The 14,573-nt window shown below is 52.2% G+C and overlaps 1 protein-coding gene across 10 annotated transcripts in view; it reads right to left on the reverse strand.

The window, feature by feature from the left end:
- Window positions 1–4,785: 4,785 nt before the first annotated feature.
- Window positions 4,786–14,573, reverse strand: part of CATSPERG (cation channel sperm associated auxiliary subunit gamma) — a 28,823-nt gene continuing 19,035 nt past the window's right edge. For 4 of the 10 annotated variants that reach the window (XM_060288894.2, XM_060288893.2, XM_060288892.1 and 1 more), the window contains 15 exons: window positions 13,672–13,830; window positions 13,483–13,595; window positions 12,489–12,702; window positions 12,088–12,150; window positions 11,799–11,985; window positions 11,596–11,714; window positions 11,373–11,453; window positions 11,229–11,285; window positions 7,863–8,019; window positions 7,596–7,659; window positions 7,358–7,453; window positions 6,999–7,088; window positions 5,730–5,822; window positions 5,541–5,640; window positions 4,789–5,456 (listed from right to left, as the gene is read on the reverse strand). In XM_060288894.2, coding sequence (XP_060144877.1) covers window positions 5,172–5,456; window positions 5,541–5,640; window positions 5,730–5,822; window positions 6,999–7,088; window positions 7,358–7,453; window positions 7,596–7,659; window positions 7,863–8,019; window positions 11,229–11,285; window positions 11,373–11,453; window positions 11,596–11,714; window positions 11,799–11,985; window positions 12,088–12,150; window positions 12,489–12,702; window positions 13,483–13,595; window positions 13,672–13,830 — 1,878 coding nt within the window. In that variant the 3' untranslated portion in view covers window positions 4,789–5,171. Of the gene's footprint in view, window positions 5,457–5,540; window positions 5,641–5,729; window positions 5,823–6,998; window positions 7,089–7,357; window positions 7,454–7,595; window positions 7,660–7,862; window positions 8,020–11,228; window positions 11,286–11,372; window positions 11,454–11,595; window positions 11,715–11,798; window positions 11,986–12,087; window positions 12,151–12,488; window positions 12,703–13,482; window positions 13,596–13,671; window positions 13,831–14,573 lie in introns of all 10 variants that reach the window. The other 6 variants (XM_060288891.1, XM_060288890.1, XM_060288889.1 and 3 more) reach the window with 3 other exon arrangements.

The raw sequence follows: 14,573 nt of genomic DNA on the forward strand, positions 1-14,573 counted from the left end.
CCTTTTGAGGAATGACCAAACTGTTTTCCATGACATCTGAACAATTTTACATTCCCACCAGCAATATACAAAGGTTCCAATTTCTCTACATCCTTGCCAACACTTGTATTTGCTGTTGTTTTTTAATTATTATAGCTATCCTAATGTATGTGAAGTGATATCTCACTGTGGTTTTGACTTGCATTTCCCTGATAACTAATGACGTTGAACAATCTTTTCATGTGCTTACTGGTTATTTTACATATCTATTTTGGAGAAATGTCTGTTCAAGTCCTTTGCCATTTTAAATTGAGTTGCCTGTGGTTTTTTGTTGTTGAGTTATAGGAGTTCTTCATTTTCTATATACTAGTCTTTATCAGATATATGATTTACAAATATTTTCTCCCACTCTGTGGGTTGGCTTTTCATTCTCTTGATGGTATCCTTTGATTCACAAAAGTTTTTAATTTTGATGAGGTTCAATTTATCTGTTTTTTTCTTTTTTTGCCTGTACTTTTGGTATCATAGTTAAGAAATCACTGACAAATCAAAGGTCAAGATTTTCCGCTATGTTTTATAGTTTTAACTGTTTTTGTTTTTGGCCACCCTGCGTGGCTTGTGGGATCTTAGTTCCCTGACAGGGATTGAACCTGGGCCCATGGCAGTGAAAGTGCTGAGTCTTAACCACTGGACCACCAGGGAATTCCCAGTATAGTTTTCACCCTTAAATTTAGGAATCTGATCTGGTTTTGGTTAATTTTTGTACACGGTATAAGGTAAGGGTCCAACTTTTTCTTTTACATGTGGACATCCAGTTTTCCCAGTACCATTTGTTGTTAAGAGTGTCTCTTCTCCTTGGATGGTCTTGGCACCTGGTCAAAAATCAGTTGACTATATATGTGAGGGTTTATTCTGAGATCTCTATTCTATTACATTGGTCTGTATGTCTGTCTTTATGCCAGTAAGACACTGTTTTGATTACTGCAGTTTTGCAGTTTTGAGATTAGAAAGTATGAGTACTCCAACTTTGTTCTTCTGTTTCAAGATAGTGTTGGCTATTTGGAGTTCCATATGAGTTTTAGGATATGTATGCAAAATTGCCATTGGGATTTTGATAGAGATTGCACTGGATCTGTATTTCACTTTGGGTCATGTTATGGGCTAAATGGTGTTCCCCTAAAATGTATATGTTGAAGCCCAAAGTCCCAGTACCTCAGAACAGGACTGTATTTGGAGATAGGGCCTTTTAAAAGGTGATTACTTTCTCTTTCTTTCTTTCTGCCGCTCCCCACGCATGCCATGTGGGATCTTAGTTCCCCAACCAGGGATCAAACCTGCGCCCCCTGCAGTGGAAGCGCGGAGTCAACCTCTGGACCTCCAGGGAAGTCCCCAAATGTGGTTACTTTAAAATGAGGCTCAATGGGCCCTAATCCAACCTGAAAGGAGTCTTTATAAGAGGAGCACTTTGGACACACGAAGAGACACCAGTGATGTGACCACACAGAGGAAAGACAGTGGGGACACCGCAAGAGGGCAGCCATCAGCAAGCCAAGAAGAGAGGCCTCAGAAACCAAACCTGCTGACACTGTGATCTTAAGTTTCTGGCCAGAATTGTGAGAAAATAAATTTCTGTTGTTTAAGCTATCCAGTCTGTGATATTTCCTTATGGCAGCCCTAGCAAACTAATTCAGATAGTACTGTCGACAATATTAATTCATGAACATGGGATATCTTTCCATTTATTTAAGTCTTCTTTAATTTCTTTCAGCAATGTTTTGTAGCTTTCACTATACAAGTCTTTTTCCTCCTTGCATAAATTTATTTTTAAAATAGTTATTTATTTGGCTGCGCCGGGTCTTAGTTGTGGCCCGCGGGATCTTTAGTTGCAGCATGCGGGATCTAACTCCCTGACCAGGGATCAAACCCGGGCCCCCTGCATTGGGAGCACAGAGTCTTAACCGCTAGACCACCAGGGAAGTCCCTATAAATTTATTCTTAAAACTTTTATTCTTTTTGTTGTTGATGTTGTAAATAGGATTTTTTTTTTAAAAATTTCCTTTTCAGCGTATTCATTGCTGGTGTATAGAAATGCGACCGATTTTTGTGTGTTGATTTTGTGTACTGCAACTTTGCTGAATGCATTTATTAGCTCTAGTTTTTCATACGTGTGGACTCTACCTATAAAATTTTAATGAAAATGGCTTTGGCATTTAACTGCCATATGCCATATGCCATACGCCATCTGTCTTTGTTTCTTGTTTGTTTATTTATTTATTTATTTATTTATTTTTGGCTGTGTTGGGTCTTCGTTGCTGCGCGTGGGCTTTCTCTAGTTGCGGTGAGCGGGGGCTACTCTTTGTTGCAGTGCACGTGCTTCTCATTGTGGTGGCTTTGCTGTGGAGCACGGGCTCTAGGCGTGTGGGCTCAGTAGTTGTGCCTCGTAGGCTCTACAGTGTAGGCTCAGTAGTTGTGGCGCACAAGCTTAGCTGCTCCACGGCATGTGGGATCTTCCCGGACCAGGGCTCGAACCGGTGTCCCCTGCATTGGCAGGCGGATTCCCAACCGCTGGGCCACCAGGGAAGTCCCATGTGTCTTTGGTAATCAGGTAATTTGATAATCTTGCTCAAACAGTTTCCTTCTATTTCTATTTGACTTAGAATTAATATAAGGAATGGATGTCGAATTTTATAAAAAGCTTTTTCAGGTACCTATTCATGTAATCATACATGTTTGCACACCTGAGTCTCTGTTTCTTCATCTATGAAATGGGGACAATGATAGAACTTTCCTGATAGAACATCATGAAGATTAGTTGATAATCTAAGAAAAGGGATCTGCTATGGACTGAAAGTTTGTGTTCCCCACAAACTCCTATGTTGAAACCTAACTCCCAATGTAATGGTATCAGGAGGCAATTAGTCTGTGAGGGCAGAACCCTCATATTTGAGATTAATAATGTCCTTATAAAAGAGACCTCAGTGACCTTCCTCATCCCTTCTATCATGTGAGGACACAGTAAAAAGATGGTCATCTGTGAACCAGGAAGCAGGTTCTCACCAGACACCGAATCTGCCAGCGCCTTGGTCTTGGACTTCCCAGCCTCCAGAACTCTGAGAAATTTCTGTTGTTTGTAAGCCACCCAGTCTATGGTTTTCCGTTACAGCAGCCTGAATGGACTTAGGTCAAAACAGGATGTTGGGCTTCCCTGGTGGTACAGTGGTTGAGAGTCCTCCTGCTGGTGCAGGGGACACGGGTTCGTGCCCCGGTCCGGGAAGATCCCACATGCCGCAGAGCGGCTGGGCCCGTGAGCCATGGCCGCTGAGCCTGCGCGTCCGGAGCCTGTGCTCCGCAATGGGAGAGGCCACAACAGTGAGAGGCCTGCGTACCACAAAAAAAAAAAACCCAAAAAACCACAACAAAACACCAGGATGTTATCTCATCACATTCTCCTTAATTGCGGCAATACAGTGAAGTTTGTTGATAGATGTATCTGTACCACTGACTGTTGTGTGCATTGCTTGGCCATTGCTGAGCTCCCTCCCGAGCCCCAGACCTGGGGTTCCCGCAGCCTCCTGGACAGGCTCCTCTAGAAGTCTGTCAGACCTCCCACACCAACCATGACCCCAAATGGCCTGTCTCCCCCAAATCTGTTCCTTCTCCCCAGTCCTCATCTCAGGGACAGCCTCTTTGTCCCCCGTGCCCAGGGCAGAGGCCTGGGCCTTTTCCTAAATGCCCCCCTTGCTCCCACTCCTTCCGTGGCCTGTCAGCTTCACGGCCTGTTCACTTGGCCTCCTAAGCATCCCTCCCACCCGTCCCTTCTTCTCCTTCCCACACCAGGCTTCGGTCCAGCACCATCCCCTCCTGCCCAGGTCCCTGGCCTACTGCCTCGAGTCTCGAGCCATCCTCCACAGGGCAGCCAGAGCATCTTTCTACATCTGAGCATGTCCTTCAGCTTCTCAGCTTGAATGCTCTCCTGATAATTCCTAAGCTCTATCATGTGACCTCAGTGGCCTCGCCTGCTCTGGAGCTATGCTGCCTCATCACGGACAAGCTGGTCCAACTGTCTGCCCTGGTGTCCCCTCAGAGGGTGTGTCCCCTGGGCCTCTGCTTCTACAGTGAAGGAGTGGAGGGGTTGATCAGAGGACCTGCATAGTCCCTTCACCCAAGACCTCTGGGGAGGGGCTGGAGTTGAGCCTATTGGGTGGACAGGGAGTGGAGTACAAAGGCACATTTGCTTTTGGCCTTTCGGTCTGTCCTTTTCCCCTTCCTGACACACATGTTCCTTACAAGAGCTGCCTTTCCCCACACATAAGCAAGAGATTAGGGAGGGATTGACAACCCTCAGCTCCAGGGGTGGGCTCTGAAGGGCTTAACCCAATCAAGGTCCCATCTGTCTGGCAGAGTGAGTGGTAAAGTAGTGAGCTTATGACCCAACCCCACCCAATCAGAGTGACTGACAGGACTTTTGCCTGGAAATGTTGGACTTCAGCTCCTTTTTTCTCTGAACAGTAAGACATGTGGATGTGCAGCCTCAGACGGTGAAGTGGGCTGGTCTGAGGTCAGAGACCACCCTCAGAGAAGGGCGGAGCAGGGAAAGGTAGACAAAGGGAGCCAGAATCCTATGGACATTGAGGACTTCTGGATCAAACTGTACCTGAAGCCTATATTAACAAAGTCCGTAAATTACCATTTCCATATGGACCACTGAGTGAAATTTTTGCTACTTGCAACCAAAACAAAAATTCTAACCTCTGCAGAGTCCCCTCCTTAAGATAGACACTAGATACGTGTTGCCATTCAAAATATTTAACAACTAGTGTTAAACCTGGGCGCTGAACAATCAGAACAGACTACAGGTCATAGCAACGGGCCTGGGTCATGGAGGACCCCGCTGGACTGTCGGGAGGTGAGGGGCACTCTGGGGAGGGGCTGAGTAGGCAGGCACACAGAGAAGCCAGTATTTACCAGTTTGGCACAGAAGGATTTTGATATTTTATAACTTATGTGGCTGAGTGGTACAAACTAATTGAACATGAGTCCTTACAAGGTCCCACAGCTGGTGCTGAAATGCAAAGTGAAAATTCAAGCAAAATGGGAGAAAGGCCTGGGATGAGCGAGCCACAGGTTGCATGTTCAAAGTGGCCCAGAAAACGAGGGATGAGGGTGGGTGGCAGTTGGGGCAGGTAAGAGGCTCAGGATATTGGCTTCTTCCTCAAGGTTTCCTTAGTGTCAGTCCTGTTCTCCCCTGCCACCTTGGAGACAACTCTGGAGATGCCCCCAGAGCTCTCCCCAGATTTGATCCCAGAGGTGTTGCTGAAGGCCCCGGTGTCGGAGGCGACACTGTAGATGTAAGATTCCCAGGCGATGATGTTGTTGATCTTCCAGCAGAGGACGTTGCAGACCTTCACCACATAGGGCGACAGGAGGCAGGAGATGACGTAGAGGATCACCAGACCAACGAACAGGCTGGCTGACACCTGCAGACACCACACAACAGGCATGGGTGGGCAGCCTGGGGGCCCCCATCCACGCAGCAGGGCAGCTCCAGGGCAGCCACTCACCATGAGGATGAGGAAGGCCCGCCTGGCACTGAGTGGGAGCCCGTGGATGCGCAGCTGGAAGGTGAGCTGGTAGTCGCAGTATGTGCTCTTGTCCACACCTCTGTTGGGGGATGGGGTTCAGGATCGGGGGAGGAGGCGGTCACCCCACAGGAAGCCCCTGAGCCCACCTGGGCCATGTGTCTGGCTCACCTATTGCTCACCAACACCTTGAAGAAGAACTCGGAGGCAAAGATGCTGTGTGGAATGGTGTCATGGCACGGGGAGTTCTCCATACAGAGCCACCTGGGGGCCCAAGTTCAGGCACTTGTAGTACAAATCATGCCTAGCACGTGCCATTCCCTGACCTTCCCCTCTACCACACAGACGCTGGGTGAGTACTAACTAGGTGCAATCTCCTCCCTTTCTCCCTGATTCACTCCTTCACCCACTTTAGCCAGTAAGGCTGACTGAACCCCTCCCAGGTGACAGGCTGTTTGTTCACTCATTCATTTCCTCGTGTCTTTACATCTCCAGCTGTCAATTCCTCTGTTACTATGCATTCACCTAGATTGTGGATGGTATACCTATTAGGTGCCACCCCCTCATTTATTCTTTGCTACCTTTATTCCTTCATCCCACAAGTGAATCTGGAGCAGCTACTAGGTACAAAGTCACATCTTCATTCATATATTCAATAAACACAGGTTGAATACCGAATAGGTGCAAGTTGGCTACTTTGTTCATTCATTCACTTCCTTCATTTGGTCATGGCATCATTTTCTTCCTTTCATTATTATTATTCCTTTCATTATTATAGTGCCAGTTACTGAGGCCCTACATGCTTTTTTTTTTTTCGGCGGTGCCTCACAGCTTGCGGGATCTTAGTTCCCCGACCAGGGATTGAACCCAGGCCCCCCCAGCAGTGGAAGCACTGAGTCCTAACCACTGGACCACCAGAGAATTCCCCCTATACTAACTTATTCCTTCATTGTTTTATTCATTCATTAATACTTCCATTCAAATGTCAATAAATGTCTACCATGGATGAATTAACTTGTTCATTGTCTCATTCAACAAATATTATTTGTCTATTCTGGACCTGGACTATAAGGGAGACAGACCCCACAGGAGACAGTGACAGCTCAGAGGGGTAAGGGCTGGGAAGGAGGAAGCACAGGCAGAGGGGTCAGGGTGAGAATGGGGAACGTACAAGAGGACATGAGAGCAAAACTGTCCCATCTAGAACAGTCAGAAAAGTCCTCCTGGTTGAAGTGGCATCTGAACTAAGGCCTGAAGAAAGATTAAGAGGGACCAGTCCTACAGACAGAGGGTCCAGCTTGTGTAGAGATCGGTCTCATTTGAGGACCGCAAAGGCAGTCAGTGTAGCTTGAGGACCAGGAGGTCTCCCAGAGGCAGAAGGGATGGACAGGCCCGACAGACTGTAGGGGAGAAGGGGGCGTGCAGTCGGCCGGCACTCACTCAATGCCTAAACTGTTGTGGGACAAAATGTTGAAGGCTGAGTCCTCGGTAGTCGTTGTGTTTCTTGTGGTCCAGATGAGGCTGCCAGTCCTGTGCAGGAAGGGGTAACCTCAGTGGGGCCGGGGCCTCAGCGGGCAGAGGCCCCAAAGGGAGAGGGGGCAGTGGGCGGGATTGGGTGAGCGGAGCCTCCTGCCGTGGGCGGGGCCGAGTATGTGGGATGCTAGGAGCCTGGGCTGTGGGTGGGGCCTGAGACACCAAGATGGGCGGGGTTTGCAGCCCAGGGTTGGTCTGTGGCTGGGAAGATGCAGGGGCCTGCAGGGGAAGAAAGGCCGATTATGGGCCCGGCCCACAGGGATTACTTGTCCAGGGGGCTGTTGAAGCGGTAGATATCCTCCTCGCTGTATTCCTTGATGGTGTCCAGGGTGGGCCCGCCGCCCACCACCTTCAGCACGTAGCTGCCGGGAGCAGAGGTGCGCACGGACTGTCCAAAGTCCTGCATCACCTCTACCACCTCCACCCCCACTTCCTCCCCCCTTCTCCCCACCCCCCGACTCCCCACCTCACTCCTGTCAGCCGCTGGCTTGGCCACGACTTTACCTGCCCTGAAAACTGCCAGAGTCTCCCGTCACCAAATCTTGGATCAAGAAGAATGGGTAGAAGACTGTGGGGTCGGAGGAGTTGAGGCGGGGAGGAGAAATTAGCTCGGAAGTGGAGGATGGAGAGGGGAAGAAGGAGAGACGAGTGGTCCAAGGGGAAGAGCAGAGGGTGCTGGGGCAGTGAGCGGGCAGGGAGGAAAGGCCTGGGAGGGCAAAGTAGTGGGGGCGGAGGACACTGAACATTGAGAGGAGGGGGCTGGACACGCACTGTCGCGGAAGAGGAAACAGGGCATCTCGGGGTCGACGTGCACGCAGTCAAAGTAGTGTTTGTTCTGCAGGCGGTTGTACTCCAGCGTGTAGGTGATGTCAAAGGCAAGGCGCTTGCCTGGGGGGCAGCCGATAAGTACTGGCACCATCAGGTTGCCCTGAATGGGAGGAGAAAAGCCTGGCTCTAGGGGTGGGGCAGGGAAGACGCCCCTCCTCCCACACACACCACCCCTACCTGCCAGGCTCACTCTCACCAGAGGGCAAGGTGATCATTATTATGATCGTTAAAACAATAATAACTGCAAACACTTAAGCAGCTCTTGCTATGCACAAGGCACTGAGGAATGGCCTCAGTGCCTTACATATTCAGATTTATTTAATCCTCAAAACAACCTTGTATGATACAGACCATTAATATCTCCATTTTAGAGATGGCAAAAGGGAAGCACAGAGAGGTCAAGTCACTTATTAATTATCCAAAGCCACACAGCTGGTAAGTGGTAGAGCTGGGATTCAAACTGAGACAGGTTGCTTCCAACTGCCTCCAGAATAAGACATACAAAACCACTAACACCTGCACCTATGAAGCAAGGACTTGCAAGGTTGAGGGTATTCCCTGGCAGTTCAGTGGCTGGGACTCCGGGTTTTCACTGCCATGACTCCAGGTTCACTCCCTGGTCGAGGAACTAAGATCCCGCAAGCCTCGCAGCATGGCAAAAAAAATTAATTTTTAAAAAATAAAATAGGGCTTTCCTGGTGGCGCAGGGCTTTCCTGGTGGCGCAGTGGTTGAGAGCCCTCCTGCCGATGCAGGGGATACGGGTTCGTGCCCCAATCCGGGAAGATCCCACATGCCGCGGAGCGGCTGGGCCCGTGAGCCGTGGCCGCTGAGCCTGCGCATCCGGAGCCTGTGCTCCGCAGCGGGAGGGGCCACAACAGTGAGAGGCCTGCGTGCCGCAAAAAAAAAAAAAAAAAAAAGATAAAAAAATAAAATAAAACAAAGGGCTGAGGTTGAGACTGAATTCTCAGACAGTAGAGCTGGGGGAAGCATGGGGTATATGAGGGAAGTAGAGCCCAGGATGGGGGTTAGGGATCTGGGAACTCCCGTGACATTGTCATTGGGAATGAAAGGCTTCTGGCCCATTCTGGGGGTAGGGCCCAAGGATTTCACCCAATTGTCAAAAGGACATGGACATCTGGAGACTGTGGGCTGGGCTTGATGTCTACCGCGGAGAGGCGTCGTGGCCACAGATTAAGCAGTTCCCATGCTCGCCTGAGCCAAAGACTTTACACCTATCAGCCACTGAATCACTGGGGCGTCTAATGGGCGTCTCAGATTCAATCTATCCACAGGCCACCTCTGTTTATGGCGCCTCACCCCTGCAAATTCAGGCTAAAAAGCCTTGGCCTCATCCTGGAAACCTCTCTTTCTCTCACCCCCACATGCAGTCCATCCAGAAATACCGTTGTCTCTAAACTTCAAAATAGAGCTATTCCCTTCCCCAAACCCCCAACTCCTCTGCTCCACCCTGGCTGGCCCATTTCCTCCCTGCTCCCGCCCCTCCACCCAGGCTGTCTCCCACATGCAGCCAGAGGGACTCTGTGAACACCTGAGTTGCTCCTCTGCTCAGATGCCTCCCATGTGACCTGCCCATCACCGCTTTGACCTCATCTCTCTCCATGGTCCTCCTTGCTAGCCCTGATCCAGCCATGCCTGCTCCCCGCTGTTCCTTTAGTCTAACACATGAAACATACTCCTGCCTCCAGGCCTCTGCCATCTGTCCCCTCTCGCTGACATGCTTTCCGGCACATAACTGCATGCTCACTTCCTCCCCTCCTTCAAGTCTTTGCTCAAATGTTTCCTCCTCGGCCAGGTCTTCCTTGAACCATCCTATGGAAAATGCTAACCTACCCCAGGGCCCTTGCTCACTACTGTTTTCTCCTAGCACCCATTGCCCTTAACATACAATATCTTTTATTTCTCTTGCTTATTATCTGACTCTCTGTTCTGGGTTGAATTGTGTGTCCCAAAAAGATATTAGGACCAGGGAAGTCCTAATTCCCTGGTACCTGCCCATGTGACCTAATTTGGAAGAGGGTCTTTACAGATGTAATCAAGTTAAGATGAGGTCACACTGGATTAGGGTGGACCCTAGTCCAATGACCAGTGTCCTTATAAGAACAGGGAAATTTGGACACAGACGCATAGGGAGGAGGCCTTGTGAAGATGGAGACAGAGATTGGAGCGATGCATCTACAAGCCAATGAATGTCAGGGGCCGTCAACGACCACCAGAAGCTAGGAGAGAGTACAGAACAGATTCTCCCTCAGCACCTGCAGAGGCCCGCGAACCGCAAAAAAAAAAAAAAAAAAAAATGGAGATGTTAACTTTGACTTTCTGGGGTTAAGGTAAAGACCTTAAAAATAATGCATATCACTAAGGATAGAAGGAAATTGTTATTGAGCCGAGGTCAGTCACTCTTCCTTGAATTTGACCCCAAATATTCCATGTGATCCAAGGAGTTGGGAGCTGTTACAAGCCCCCCCCCCCTTTTTTTTTTTTTGTGGTACGCGGGCCTCTCACTGTTGTGGCCTCTCCCGTTGCAGAGCACAGGCTCCGGACGCGCAGGCTCAGCAGCCATGGCTCACGGGCCCAGCCGCTCCGCGGCATGTGGGATCTTCCCGGACCGGGGCACAAACCCGTGTCCCCTGCATCGGCAGGCGGACTCTCAACCACTGCGCCACCAGGGAAGCCCGACAAGCTCCTTTTTTTAACTGCCCTGGGTCATACCAACCCAGGAGGAAGAAGCACCAGGGTCTGTCTCCTGGAGAGTGGGCAGGGAAGTGGGTGAGAACAAGGCTTCCTCTACCACTTATTAGCTCCCAGGGTTACTCTGAGCATTTTGTCTGCATCTCTCTGAGCCTCAGTGTTTGCCTCTATGCAAAGGGGATACTGCATGTGTAAGCAAGTGAAGAACCAAGGACCCAAAGGCTTGAACAAGGCACATGTGAACAGGCAAAGGAAGAGCGAGGTATGAAGGAAGGGCCAAGCTGGCCCACATGCCGCCTTTGTGCCAATTGGAAAAAGAAGCCCTGTGTGGCAGATACTTTACTTCTCCCTGCAGAAAAGTATCAGAAGGAACATACAAGCTTGTGTGCAATCTACACTAAGCAGCCCTTTCTGAAAACACGAATGGATTAAAGGAGGGAGTGGGTGGCTGGGCGGGTGAATGATGAAAATGAACGAGAAAGAAGAAATTAGGAAGGCATTCAAGGAATTCCCAGAAGGAGCCCTCAGGTTCTGCCCTGTTGAGACTCGACCCAACCCCTTCCCTCCCAGCACAGGGCCCAGTACCCCAAGTCCAATACTTGCATGCGGGGCCCCTGGTTCGTGTTCTGGAAGCAGTGCCCGGACGAGCCCACCACCTGTGAGTAGGAGATGATGACTGGTGGACCCCACGGGCCCAGTCTTTTCCCTCATCCGCATCCCTCCCCTCCAGGCTGGGAACGCACCTTGAGGAGCATGGAGGTTTTCATGAGGTGATGTCCACTAATGCCCTGATCAAAGCAAAACCTTTTATCACTGAGCGTAACCTGGGGGTGGGGGCAGAAATGAAGGGGTCAGCGGGCCAGCGGGAGGACCCAGGGACAGTTCAAATAACCGCGGGCTTCTAACAGGTCCACTGCCTCAGTAGCTCCGTCGTCACCTCAGCTCCTCCCCTCCACCTGGTCTCACCCAGAAAAGCACCGAGTTGCGATTAACAAGGACCTTCTCCTTCACCACCGCCTCGATGCATTCCGGGTCGGCCAGCACCACAGCCAGGCCCACCTTGCTCTGCAGCTGGAAGGAGGGGCCTGCTTGGAGCAGAGGGAGGGGTCAGGGCGCCGCACCCGACAGAAGCCCCGCCCCTAAGGCTTCACCCAGCCCCGCCCACAGACCGTGCAGGGGCTCCGGCTCCCGGGCCGTCAGGAAGACCGAGAAGCGGTAGCTGGTGCCCTTGTCCAGGAAGATGCGCTCGGGCAGCTCGTTCTCAGCCTTAAGGTCGTAGATCTTTTCGTAGCTGGCCATGTCAACGTGCACACTGCCAGCGCTCCGCCAGTTGCTGGCCAGGTAGAAGTAGTAATCCTGAGGGACGGGATGCGGGGCAAAGACAGTGCCCGGACAGGGGGACGGTGAGGGGGGATCCGGGCTCGGCCCTCCCACCGATTCGCCACCCTCTCCACGCACCTGGTCCTGCTTCTTGTTCTTCCACCAGCGCCAGGTGGGGTCGTGCACCGGGTCCGCATATGGCTGCGGGGACCGCCAGCACCTTGAGGGGGGCCAAGGGGCGTGCCCAGGCAGGCAGTATCCTCCGAGTCCTTCCTAGCCTCAGTCCCAGCCCCTGATCCTGAAATCGGCCTCAAGCCCCGCTTTCAGCCCGACCGCCACACCCCCAAAGCCATCCCCCGTGAGCCGTGCTCGACCCCCTCTCCAGCCCGCCTTAGCCTCGGACGCACCGAGGCGGCTCTGCTCTGCTCCGCCCTCCGCGGCGGTTCTCCCGGCCACGCAGGCCTTGCCTTCTACGGCTCTGCGGTCCCGCCTCACACAAGACCCGGCCCCGATGGCCCCGGCCGCCGCCAGGCGCCCACCTTGTCGTACTTCGAGTGCAGCCAAAGCAGGTAGTAGACGAGTCCCTGATAGACAGCGAGCGAGTTGTCGCTGTGGAAGCCCCCGGGCTCCAAGACACGCGGCGGCTGCGCCCGGTAGCGCTCCTGGCGCGTGTAGATCTGCGGGTTGGGCAGGTCCCGCAGACGCATCACCGTGAAGGGGCAGAAGTTGGTGAAGGAGAGCGTCAGGTGGCTCCTGAGCGGCGGTAGTGGAGGACGGCGGCTGACTTTTCCGTGCGTGCACCAGGAGCCTCCGCAGGCCCCCTTACCACCCCTGCGCTGCTGACTACTCAAGAATAATCCATCCCTGCCCTTCCCCCTCAGCCTCAGCCCCTGGTGCCCCTGCACACGTTCACGTGGTCGGCCCTCGGCCGCACAGGCCAGAGTCCTGGACCTCATCCTAGACTCTCCCCCACCCCCTCCACGGTACTCCACCTCCAAAGTGTCCTCCCCCCTCCCCCCGCTGCCTCCCTGGGCTCCTCTGCAGGTGAGCAAAAGGATCACTGCTGAACACAGTAAAATCTGACCATGGAGCCCCTCCCCTTAGTCCCATGGTGGTTCCCCAGGCCCCTCAAGATGAAGTCCAAGTTCCTCCCTGTGACCACCAGGCTCACCTTGTCCACCCCGCCACCACTGCACTCTAACAGCACGGCATTCTCTCAGTTCTTTGATCAGGCAATCTCCTTTCCTCCCCGGGGCCTTGGCACATGTGGTTCTCCCTGCCTGAAACACCCTGCCCCATGCTATCACCTGGTCAATTCTTCCTCACCCTTCAGGTCACAGCTCATGCACCTCTTCCTCCTTGAAGCCCTCCCTGATGCACCCTGTCCCCAGGCTGGGTCAGACCCCTCCTTTGAGCCCAGCGGTTGTCACTGGGGATGGCTTGATCTCCACCCCACCCCCACCCCCCGAATGGGAGCTTCCCACAGGCAGCGCCTAAGGCTCTGACTGCTGCTGTGGTCCAGTATCTCCTCACCCTTGCCGCTCCAAGAGGTAGTCGTTGCTGATCTGCTGGTACATCAGAAGCTGCTCCACAGGCACAAGCCTCTTGACGAGCCTGCCCTGCTGGTTGTCTATAAGGTACACCAGCTGCAGCGAGAAGGCAGGGCCACATGAGCGACCCTGCAGCTTCCCCATGTCTCCCCCATAGCCCCCCGCTTAGCACCTGGTACAGTCTGTGGTCTTCGTAGAAGAGGGTGACCATGGTCTCATTGGGGGCGTAGAGAGAGGACTGCTGCATCACCTGTAGGCTGACGTGCACCTCCCAGCCCTTGGATGGGAACAGCTTGTACACCTGGTAGCTACCCTCCAGGAGGTACCAGATCTGGGGGTGAGACAACCGGGTGTGTGTGTGTGAGGGTCATGGGCCCTGTGACCCCCACCTCTCGCTCTGCCGAGTGTGAGGGCCCCATTCCCTGAGGGGTGAAGCCTGGGAGTTCACCTCCAGCTGGGATCGGGTAAGCCATCTCTCTACTTCCCAGACCCAAACACCTGTGCTTACAGCCCTCACTCGCCATGATAAATTTCTTCAGTGTTTTAGTCTGCTTGAGTTTCTATTACTTGCAATGTAACCATTCCTAATATATATACTCCCTGGAGGCCTGGGATCCAAGGAATGAGCCCTCGTTTTTCCTTCTCACTCTTTGCACCCTCCCCTTGGCCTCAGTTTCCCATCTCTGCACTACTGCCCACCGTCTCATCCCCCAACACATTTTGCTCTAGATCTCACCTCCTCCTTAGCTTCGACCTGGAGGATCCCCTCCAGCCTCCAGCATGTCCCCCCTCCAGGTGGCCTCCTCTGTGAAGCCCTCACTGACACACACACCCCCAGACCGGGTCTGAACTTCCATAGATGCTGTTTCCGCACTGCAGCCCTGGCTGCTCTGAACCATCACAGTCTGGGAATGAGTCCATCTTCCCAACTGGACTGGGACCCTGTGAGGGCAGGGCCCAGGACTGATTCATTGGCCACTGTGTCTCCAGCACTGGATCAATATTTATGAACTGAACTGCACGATGGAATGAAAGAGGACCCCCTCTGGAAATGACATCATGACTCTGAGCACA

This window comes from Globicephala melas, chromosome 19, assembly GCF_963455315.2.
Source record: "Globicephala melas chromosome 19, mGloMel1.2, whole genome shotgun sequence".
Classification (NCBI taxonomy): Eukaryota; Metazoa; Chordata; class Mammalia; order Artiodactyla; family Delphinidae; genus Globicephala; species Globicephala melas.